This window comes from Lolium rigidum, chromosome 5 (assembly GCF_022539505.1).
Source record: "Lolium rigidum isolate FL_2022 chromosome 5, APGP_CSIRO_Lrig_0.1, whole genome shotgun sequence".
In the NCBI taxonomy this organism is placed as follows: domain Eukaryota; kingdom Viridiplantae; phylum Streptophyta; class Magnoliopsida; order Poales; family Poaceae; genus Lolium; species Lolium rigidum.
The window spans coordinates 78,315,736-78,325,956 of NC_061512.1; the positions used below are offsets into that span (position 1 = coordinate 78,315,736).

General features: G+C 43.5%; 1 protein-coding gene across 1 annotated transcript; it reads right to left on the reverse strand.

The window, feature by feature from the left end:
* Nucleotides 1–572: 572 nt before the first annotated feature.
* LOC124652267 lies at nucleotides 573–1,178 on the reverse strand. Its single transcript, XM_047191285.1, has one exon. It carries the CDS (start codon nucleotides 1,176–1,178, stop codon nucleotides 573–575), a length of 606 nt encoding a protein of 201 aa, XP_047047241.1.
* Between the last annotated feature and the right edge of the window lie 9,043 nt (nucleotides 1,179–10,221).

Sequence of the window (10,221 nt, forward strand, 5' to 3'; positions counted from 1 at the left end):
AAAAACCCGATTATCCTAGATTCTTAAACCACATTGCACTACTTTCCACTGAAGAAATGTTGAGATTTTGAATCAGAAGGACACAAGCTTACAAATTGTTTCAGACACCTGTAAGAACTGAAAACCACATCACGCAGCTTACAAATTGTATTCGGATTTTTAATTTGCATTATAAAGAAACTGTCTAATACAAGGCATAATCAACCAATTATACCCCACCTTGAGATAGATAATGCTACCCTTGGCCCTGACATCATTATTAGCATCTACTGAGGTCTGAAACACTATGAAAAGAAGGGCCATGCACACGCACATTATTTCCTTATAAACCTCTTTGATCAGAATATGTGCACGCGTGTTATTTGTTCTACAATAATATTCAGAAAGCGAAACATAAGAGATGTAGCAAGACTTCCACCGAAGAATCACAAATGAAAACTGAGCTCTTGTAAAAAAAAGCAAGGCACTAAACCACATGTAGTTCAGTACAACCTACTATGACTCCCTTTTCCTGATGAAAGCTCTGGACCGATTCAGAGAAATATTTTAACTTCACCAAACCTCTGGTGAACTCATGCTTTGATGCCAAAGCTAGTGCACTTGATGGAGCCCCTTGCAATGTCGATCTCGATCATGTTGTCCTCTTCGGTGATCTCCGAGTAGATGTCCATGAAGTCCCTCTTGTCAAGCATCAAATCCGGCAGGAAACCAGCGACGAGGTCCTGCTCCTTCTTCCAGCTGGGACATTGCGTCTGTTGCCCCACATAGTGCCCATCAACAAGGGAGATCTCGATAAGGCTCTCGTCGTCGTCGTCATCGTCAGACACTGATGCCTCCTCGGTCCATTCTTCGCTCACCTGGCAATCAGAAGACCCTGAGAGGCTTCCTGAGTCCTCCGCAGACACCTCATCATCTTGTGGCATGGCGCTCTTGTCTGGATGATGAACAGCCTCTTCCTCCATTGAAGTTTTGTGGCTGCAGCTGGTTTTGATCAGCTGTCTGAGGTTCGAGAAGAGCAAGGAGAGGCAGGTGGAGATAACGAGCAGAAGCAGCAATGCAAGAGAGGAGGATGTGGAGAAAGAAGAAGAGGAGGAGGAAGAAGAAGAATACATACTGTAAAGGCTACATGAAATGAGTAGGAGCGTGAGTTGTATGGCCATTTGGGAGCTGGGAAGCATCAAGAGTTTTGCTCACAATCACAAGGGCAAGAAGGGCTTTAGTGGCTCAAATGATGCAGCCATGCTAAAGAAGAAAGAAGCCATGATGAGACACAGCATGAAAGAAAGAAGGAATTGTTGCTGCCGCTGCTGCTTCCTTTAAAATAACAAAACCTGCACAGGGAAAGCAAGCAAAGGTTGTGTGTTGTGTGCTTCTCTATCATATGGATTTGTGAATTGACACAAAGAGGAAAAGGGAGGAGGAGCAGGGATCACCATGTAGTAGGATGCATCTGCAGAAATATTTTACTATCTGAAACTGATGGGATGCAAAGGTAATTGCAACAGTTAATGCTTAGAAAACTGAAACTTTCTGGCGAACTGTTACCAGTGCTGCAGTGAGTGCACACACCCCATGTCCTTTTGTTTGTAGCACTAGGTTATGTAGAGGTAACTGTTGTCTTGGCATCATGGTCAGAGTTGTTAAGTGCTGCTTGACAGAAATATTTAAGGCGTGGTCCATCCATGGCACTGGTGCCTACCTATGGGATGACAACATGTAAGGCAGGGTTGTGAGATTAGGAACAAGAGGGTGGCCATGTGCAAAGAGTTAATTAAAAGTTTACCACATGGGCCTCACCAGGATAATTCATCTCTTCCGTTCCTTCTTTTTACCTTCTCGAAAGCAGCATTTTACTTTTTCCATGAAAGGTGAAACTGTAATGGATCTTCCCTTTTTTCTGCCTTCTCCTTCTGTGCAGTGAAAGGTGCCCAATGCTCATGATCTGCTCCAATCCTCCTTTTCTTCACAAATTTATGTATGAAATTGGAAACAAAGTTATTTTTTAAAAAAACAATGAAGCATTTTGATATCCTTCTGTTCTCTAACAGTTCAAATTCTTTGGGTAATCAATTCGTGCCATAGGATAAGATCTTCAGAATCCCATCAGCAGGAAAAAAAAAAAGGAATCCTATGGTGTCCCCAAACAAAACAAAACAAAACAAAACTCCAGTTTACGTGAGTTGCGTCAAACTTGGTAACTAGGCATGTAATTAAGGTAAAGAAACAAGTTTAGCCAACCCATCGAAGTACCTGAGTCAACAGATCTACTTTGGAGTGCTCATCCTTAGTGACCTCAATCTAATCTTTCATCAAGCCCTAGTAGCAGTATTATATATGTAGTATCACAGAGCTGGGTTGCACAGTAGCAGATCAGACAAGTATGTAGGGGAAAAAAAGGCACATGATTCACTGACAATAAACTTTGAATTCAAACACCCAGCAACCACTAGTTTCCCCAGGCTACTTCAAAGGCCAAGCTTTTTTTTTTTTGCGATAAACTTCAAAGGCCAAGCTGTTACCAGGGATGTATATGAAGCTAGGAACAACAGGAGACAACAAATGAGATATGTTAATATATCGAAATTTTGCAAGTAATTGTTTACACATAACGAGACTGAGTTCAGTCTTTGAATTTTTTTGAATAATATCGTAGTGGCCCGTGGTTTTCCTTTCCCATGGACAGTTTTTCTTCTGCGACCAGAGACATGTATTGTTCGGGACAGAAACATCCTTCTGCGTGGAAAGTGGCGTGGAACCGTTGCTGGACGGGAGAACGAAGGCTTCATCACGGCTTGACTAACGACGATTCTTGCACCTTCTGCTTGCAACACTCAGAGACTATTGACCATCTTCTCCTCCAATGCCCTTTCTCCCGAACCATCTGGTTCGAAGTCCTGAAGGGCTTGGACCGCACCTCCCTTCTCCCGACCAATGTGGATGACCTCCTCGAGTGGTGGCCGCGTGTGCTTGAGTCCTGGCCGACCAAGCTGAAGCCTCAAGCGCGCTCCCTCTTCTTGTTGGTTCTTAGGTCGATTTGGATTGAGCGAAACAATAGGATATTCAAGAACAAATCTAGGTCGGAGGCTCTTCTTCTCGACTCGATTGTCGAGGAAGCGGATAGGTGGAAACTTGTGGGGTTTTTGTGAGGAGTTTATTTTTCCTCTTTGGCCTTGGCCACGTGTGTTGTAAGTGTGGAGTTTGTATTTGGTTCTTCCTCTATCTATAAAAAAAAAGGCGTGCTTTCTCGCGCGTTCCTGAAAAAAAAAAGAAACATGTTTCTTTCAAGCAAACAGAACAGCAGAAATGGCAAACCAGTATGGAACTTTAATACTGTATTATATTTGAGGAATGGAGGATGCCAAGAAAAATTTGAGTCTCAGATAATCCACAATGTAGTGACTAGTGAGTGTGCCTAACGATTCTGATGTCCACCTAAGCACCTTCATTTTTTGTGCATCGACAAGTAGCCACAAAGTCCGCAATAGTGGACTGTGGAAGTATGTTCAAATACTCTAGATGTCCATCAGTTTATTGTTTAACTCGATAACCATAATCATGCCATCCTTCTATTTTCCTAATATAACTTTCAGCCCTTCACTTGTTGCTTTGATCAGTTGAATCCTAATAATGGTACACTCTGTGACTGGCTGGTAAGCTTTTTTTTTTTTGCCATTTGTATCAATAGAAAGAACTTATCTTTTCAGCATTAGGTGACAATGTGTAGCTGGGAGAATGATGCATCAAAAGCCAACAACCTTGAAAGTATGGTCACATAAGCTCTAATTATTACTGATCTTTCTGCAGAAAATGAAAGGTGTCTTCTCTCGTTATTGCTAGACCTTCTGCACAAACAGAATGGGACATGTCATGGAGGCATCAATCATTCTCGGTCCATGAATTCGAGGGAAAGGTGCCAAGCCACAAATCTCGACAAAATCATACCTACAGTTCATAAGCACAGGATGACCAATTTCACTGTCTAGCTTCCGTTTCTTCTTTTCATATGTGGGTTCGTTTTTATTTTACTTTATTCGGAATACTGTGGGTCCTGCAATTAATTAATGGGCATTGCAAACACATTGCTGAAGTAAACATATTGATGTTGTCCACACTCTGTTCGTCCATGTACCCTATTGTGTCTTTTTGTGCTCTAATAATGTTGCCTTGACTTGATTTATTTTTGTACTGTGATTTCTGTCCTTTAGTTCTCAGATTGCATCATGTAGATTTGATTTATCCTACTATCATATGTAATGCCTTTTCGGTGTTCAAATCGCATTGTTTATCATCTTGCCATCAACCTGTCTTTTGAAGCTCAAATTATGTCACCTTGACTTGATTCATTCTTGTACTCCCTACTATAAGTTCTGTCATTTAATGTGCAGATTATGTTGTACTACATAATTAATTCAACCTACTAGCTTAGGTATATTTCCCTTTTTTCAAATATCATGGAGATATTCAATAGAATTACAAGAATTTCAGTTCAAGCAACAACTTGGGAGGAGGAAAATTCTAATATAAATTTTAGGAGTATGATGACGGTGGTGCGGTCCCAAAAAGGTATGCATGAAGTACAAATAAATGCCTGAATGCTTTTCAAAAAAGCATAAACACATGTACTCCTTTTGGTCCATAATACTTGTCGTGGTCTTAGTTCAAATTTGAACTAAAACCACGATAAGAATAATGGAACGGAGGGAGTACTAACATATTTCCCTTGATCTCATTAGTTCTTCTTTGGAAACAATACATATGCAGATATGATGCATGAGAAGGTAAGTGATTCAAGTGCTCGTATGCACCAGTACTTCATTTGCACTTTTGTTTCTAAAGGCAAAAGTTACAATTGCTCATCCGTTATTACAAAGACCACATGAGTACGCGACCTAGAACATGAGTACTTGAATCCCAATCCATGAAGAAAAGGTTGTAGCTTGGACCTACTCCCTCTGTTCCATTTTTTTAAAGTCCTATTCTTGTCCTAAGTCAAATTTCTGTAAGTCTGACCAAGTGCGTGCAAAATGTGAAAATATCTGCAACATCAAATATATGAGTATGAAAATTAATTTTATGTAAATCTAATAAAACTAATTTGGTGGTATAGATTTTGATATAATTTTCCATACACTTGGTCAATTTTAAAGAAGTTTGACTAAGATATATTAAGAACTTCAAATAAATTGGAACAGATGGAGTATATTTGATTTCAGTAGTTGTTTGCTTAAGTGCATAAACATGTACGGAAGTTTTTACAAGCACACAAAATTACTATTAGTTAATGTAACTGAATTGGGTATATTTTCTTTAAGATAAATATTTTAATAAATCGCATTCAACCAAGAGTGTTTTAGTTTAGAAGGTACTCATCCAAGTGGTAGTGATAATCTTCCCTTCGGATAGCACTTGAATAGATCTTCTCGATTACACAAATGACATTTACAAAACTGAATAATATAAGACTTTAAGGTACACTATGTAATGTGTGCAACTCCATCGGTTGCATTTGTTTTGTCTTCTCCATTATGGTACTCGCAAACTAAGACTTTAAGTCCATGAAGCTAAGAGCCAGCATCCCAGCAACCAATACTTATAGGTCTATGTATATATATTTACTCTCCTAGGCGCATACTATATTTATGTTCTCAAGAAAGACACATACTATATGTGCAAGGGACCAAACATGCATGGCCGTATGAGCCACAAGGAATGTTTCTAATGTAGTGCCATTGGACCGTCACGATTTTGTGCTCCCTCAGTAGGTGTATACATGTTAGGGTTCTATGTCCCCATTCTAGGAGCCAATATGTTGAGATCACGATGCATAGTCCCAAGTGATTAGCACTAACTCAAAAGCCCATAGAAATCTTTCATGTCCTATTCTATCTGCAGTTGAAAGATCCAGATCACAGGTCTTGTAATACATGCTAAACTGCCTATGAGTTGAATAAAAATTTGACGTCTTTGGCACCTCTCTTTGTTCAAAAAAATAAAATAAAAACCTTCGTGTTGGTAGGAGCACTGGTGGAAAAAGAGCCTTTGGTCGCGGTTCGCAACGGCCATTAGTCGTGGTTGCGCAACCGCGACCAAATAGGCGCGACTAAAGCCCCCACCCTTTAGTCGCGGTTGCTTACGAACCGCGACTAAAGGCCCGTCCACGTGGGCGCCAGGCGACCGTCGGGGCGGAGGCCCTTTAGTCGCGGTTCTTCTGGCCGACCGCGACTAAAGGCCGCCGCAGGTTTAGGGTTTTAGGCCCCCCTAAACCTGCCCCCCCCTAAACCCGTTTTCTGTTTAATTTGTATTGTTTTATTTCTTTTGTGCTTTATTGTAATTTTGAAGGAGTTCACATATTCTACGGTACTACATACATGCATGCATATGAATGTACAATTTCAAACAAATTTGAAATTAGAACCAAAATGAATTCAAGAGGAATATACAATATATATTCAATATCATCGGATGACCATATACAAGTTTGAACAAGTTTCCATACATAATTTAATGCATGTATAGTTCTACGTCCTCGTAATGGTGTTCTCCTTTAGGATCGAGGACTTCCCTCCTGAACTATCCAGCTAGTTCCTCTTGAAGTGGTCGGAAGCGAGCTTCTGGACTAAGCATCATCCGGAGGTTATTCCTCTGAGCATTGGTATAACTCGGAACGCGCTCAGAGGTGTATCTTCGGATTATCTCACAGACATAGTATCCACATAGATTGGTCCCCGGTGGCTGATTATCGCCACCATTCTTAGCCTTTGACCGCATGAAATGTAGCTCTTTTTTGAATTCACCGACCTTTGTATCTGAGAACCGTCTCCAAACCCTACGAGGCAAAGAAAATTAAATGAACAAGAGAGTTATTAGTTAATTACTTGAAGCTTAATTAGGAAATGAACGAAATAGGCCGATCGATATAGAGCGCAAATGAATGAAAACAATTACTTTCGAATCATTTTTCTCATGTCGGCCCAAGTCGCCGCATCCATATTCAGAGAGTCGTGGATGAGACATTCTGATTTGTCAATTTTAATTACTAGCAGAATCCGGTGGATCCTCGCGGACAAAATACATGCACGAGTACGTCATGCATAACTCATCGATTAGCCGGCCACATACCATGCATGTAGTAAACAAAAGAGAATGTGCTCAAGACATAAACACTCACCCAAAATGGTAAGGAAATAGAATATCACTTTTGAGTTGTTGCTTTGTAAGAAACTGCCACGAGGTCTGCCTCCACGTCGGTGGGGTGATGCTTGTAACGTATATCCATTAACGATGTGTGGGTCAATGAACCCAACATCATGGATGTTCCTTACTACTGCATTCCTTAATCTTCAATCTGCATATATAATAGCGGACACAACAATATAGTTAGGACATATATATTGTGCAGGCAATATGAACGAGATGGGGTAGAAATAAATCACTTACGAACGTAGCAACCGATGATAGATTTGTCGAGCTCGCGCAGATTGAAAAGCTGGAACAATTCACTCGGATGAATTTGTACAGAGTACTTTTTGAAGTGATGCTCATATCCAACTTCCGCAAAAATATATTCTTTGGCGTTTTTATTTTTATGTAACCCTTGTACCATTTCAGCGAGACCTCTCATTTGTGGAGGTAGATCCTCGTTCCTGCGCGGGCTCGACGAGAGGCCCATTCTTCACATATGTAAGTACTACCTCCTGCACCGGCGCCTCATCAAGGCCTAACGGTTCACGAAGAGTAATACCTAAGTTGGCCGCTTGTTCTCCGGCACTCGTTACGCTCAATCCCTGTCTGCCCGCGGCTTCTATGATTTCGGGGGCATCCGGACCGGCGGCTGTCACTATAAGCGGGGCAATCGATTGTTTACTTTGTTCCCCGAGCTGGGCAACAACTCGTTTCCCGCTTTGTGCACTTTGTAATTCCGCTTTATCGGCCTCCTCTTTCTTCTCCTTGAATATGCGTGCCTGATTCTTTAGTTCACGTGCATAGTTGTCAGGCAGATTCTTTGCGGCTTGGGACGGTGTGTTCAAAAATGACTTAGCCCACTTCTTTTGCTCATCAGAAAATACTGGCTTGGGCTCGGGCTCTCTTTTCTTCTTGTAGCTCGCCTTCCATTTCTCTAAATCAGCAGCCGCGCCCGCCTCGACTTCCTCGGCACTACATTCCCAAGGCCTCGTGGGGAGAGGCTTCGGTGATACCTCCGGTACCTTTGTTTTCTTAGGTACGTAAGGGTCCGGGTTAATAATCCGGGACTGCCGCTACGCTTCTTCGCCGGAGGTGGATTGGAAGGTGGCGTTCGCTTACCCGCCCGGGGCGGACTAGGGGCGGCTGCTTACCCACCGGAGGTGAATTGGGGGCGGCGTCGGCCCTCGTGAAGGAGGTGTAGGTGAAGCACCACCACCACCACCGCCACCGCCGCCACCACCACCACCGTAGGGGGTGGACTTGTTGGCGCCTCGCCTGGAAACTTGATAAACTTCTTACTGCCATAGAATGAACTGGCGCTTGACATCTCCAAGTCTTGTCGCCCCTTCGGTGTAGCAATGTCAATGTCCGAGGTCCTCAAACCCTTGGACTATGTCCTCCACCGTGACACGAGCATAGCCATCTTGAATGGGGTTGTTGTGGTGGAGTGCTCCGAGTGGTAAAGCACCGCCGATGGCTACCTTCATGGACATGTTCCCGATAGGATAATACAGATGACATGCTTTCATCTCCTTTATATCGTCCACGGGGTAGCGAGGAGGCTCCGGTGCAGTAATTTCGACCACCGGAGGCTCCGGTGCGGTAATTTCGATCGTCGGTGCACCGGCCGATGGGGCCTCCGTGGAAGCCACGCTGCTTCTCCGCTGCTGGCCGCTTCCGAGATCCAATGGATGATCTTCATGCTTGCGCCCGAGCTGCATCTCTTTCGGCTACTAGTACACTCACGGTTTTCTTCATGACATCCATTTCCGATGCCAACCGCGCCACAACATCTGCTTCCCGATCCATCTTTCTCTTACGGCTTCTGTAACCGTACGGGTCATCGTTCTGGGGGAACCCTATTTTCCACGGAATGGGCCCCATGCCTCGTACACGTCCTCCGTGTTCGGGATTCCCGAGGGCTTTTGTCGGGCGTCGTTCTCTCCGTTGAACTTGATCCTCCCTCTTGAGCATCCCTCATTGCCTCAATAAGCTTTTGGGTGGGTGTAATTATTTTGCCCCGGTAAACACACTCCCTGTCTCCGGGTTCGGCGATCCCCCATGCCCGTACCACCAGCTTTTGGCCCTTGGGTCCCATCCCTCCGTACCTGGACGGATTCCTCGCGCCCTCAGCTCGTTCTCCATCTTCTCCCACCTAGGCTGCCAAAAGCGATACCCTCCTGGCCCCATTTTATGATTGTACTCCTTCTTGGCCGCATTATCCTTATTTTTTTTCGATATTTCAAGGAACTGCTCCGATTTCTTTTGCTTCACAAATTCTGGCCAATCATGTTGCAGTTTCTCATATTGTCCTTTGAAATCCGGAGTCTTGCCCTGCTTGACAAAGTCATGGTCTAGATTTTGCTTGTATTTCCGGAATGCGTTGGACATCTTAGAAAGAGCGAACTGTTTGACTAGCTTGCACCTCTCCTTGTTTTCCGCAATCTTGTTACCCTCCTCATCGTATTTGCGGTATTCCGGAGGTAGAACGAAATGTTCCATAAGCTTTTTGAAGCAATCTTTTTTGTTCTCTTATCGACAAAAGTGAAACCAACACGTGCCTTCTTTGGCTCATTCCACTCCTGGACGGTGATCGAGACGTTGTCTCTAACAACGGCTCCGCATTGGCTGATAAACTTGGTGGCGTTCTTGCTTGGGCTCCGGCGGCCTGCCGGTTGCTTCCTCGACAACATCGATGGTGCATGTTTCTCCTGCTTTCATCGTCTTGGTTGCGCCACGCTTTGACGACGACGTACTCGATTGTTTCGACGATCCGCCGAGGGCTAAAATAAGAAAGAGAGGCGCGCGCGTTAGTACACACATATTTATTCAAATCAGTTAGTTTGTATCACCGGAGGCTCAATGTATATATATATACCTCGGCGCGGAGGTGGTTGCTACTTCTAATTGAAGATCGTCGTTTATCGACGTTTCTTCGGCACCATCTTGCTGACCATGCCCTTCATCTTCACCCTCAAGGTTCGGATAAGAAGAGATATCATCTTCTTCTTGTCCGAGTTGGCACATATTGTTATCACC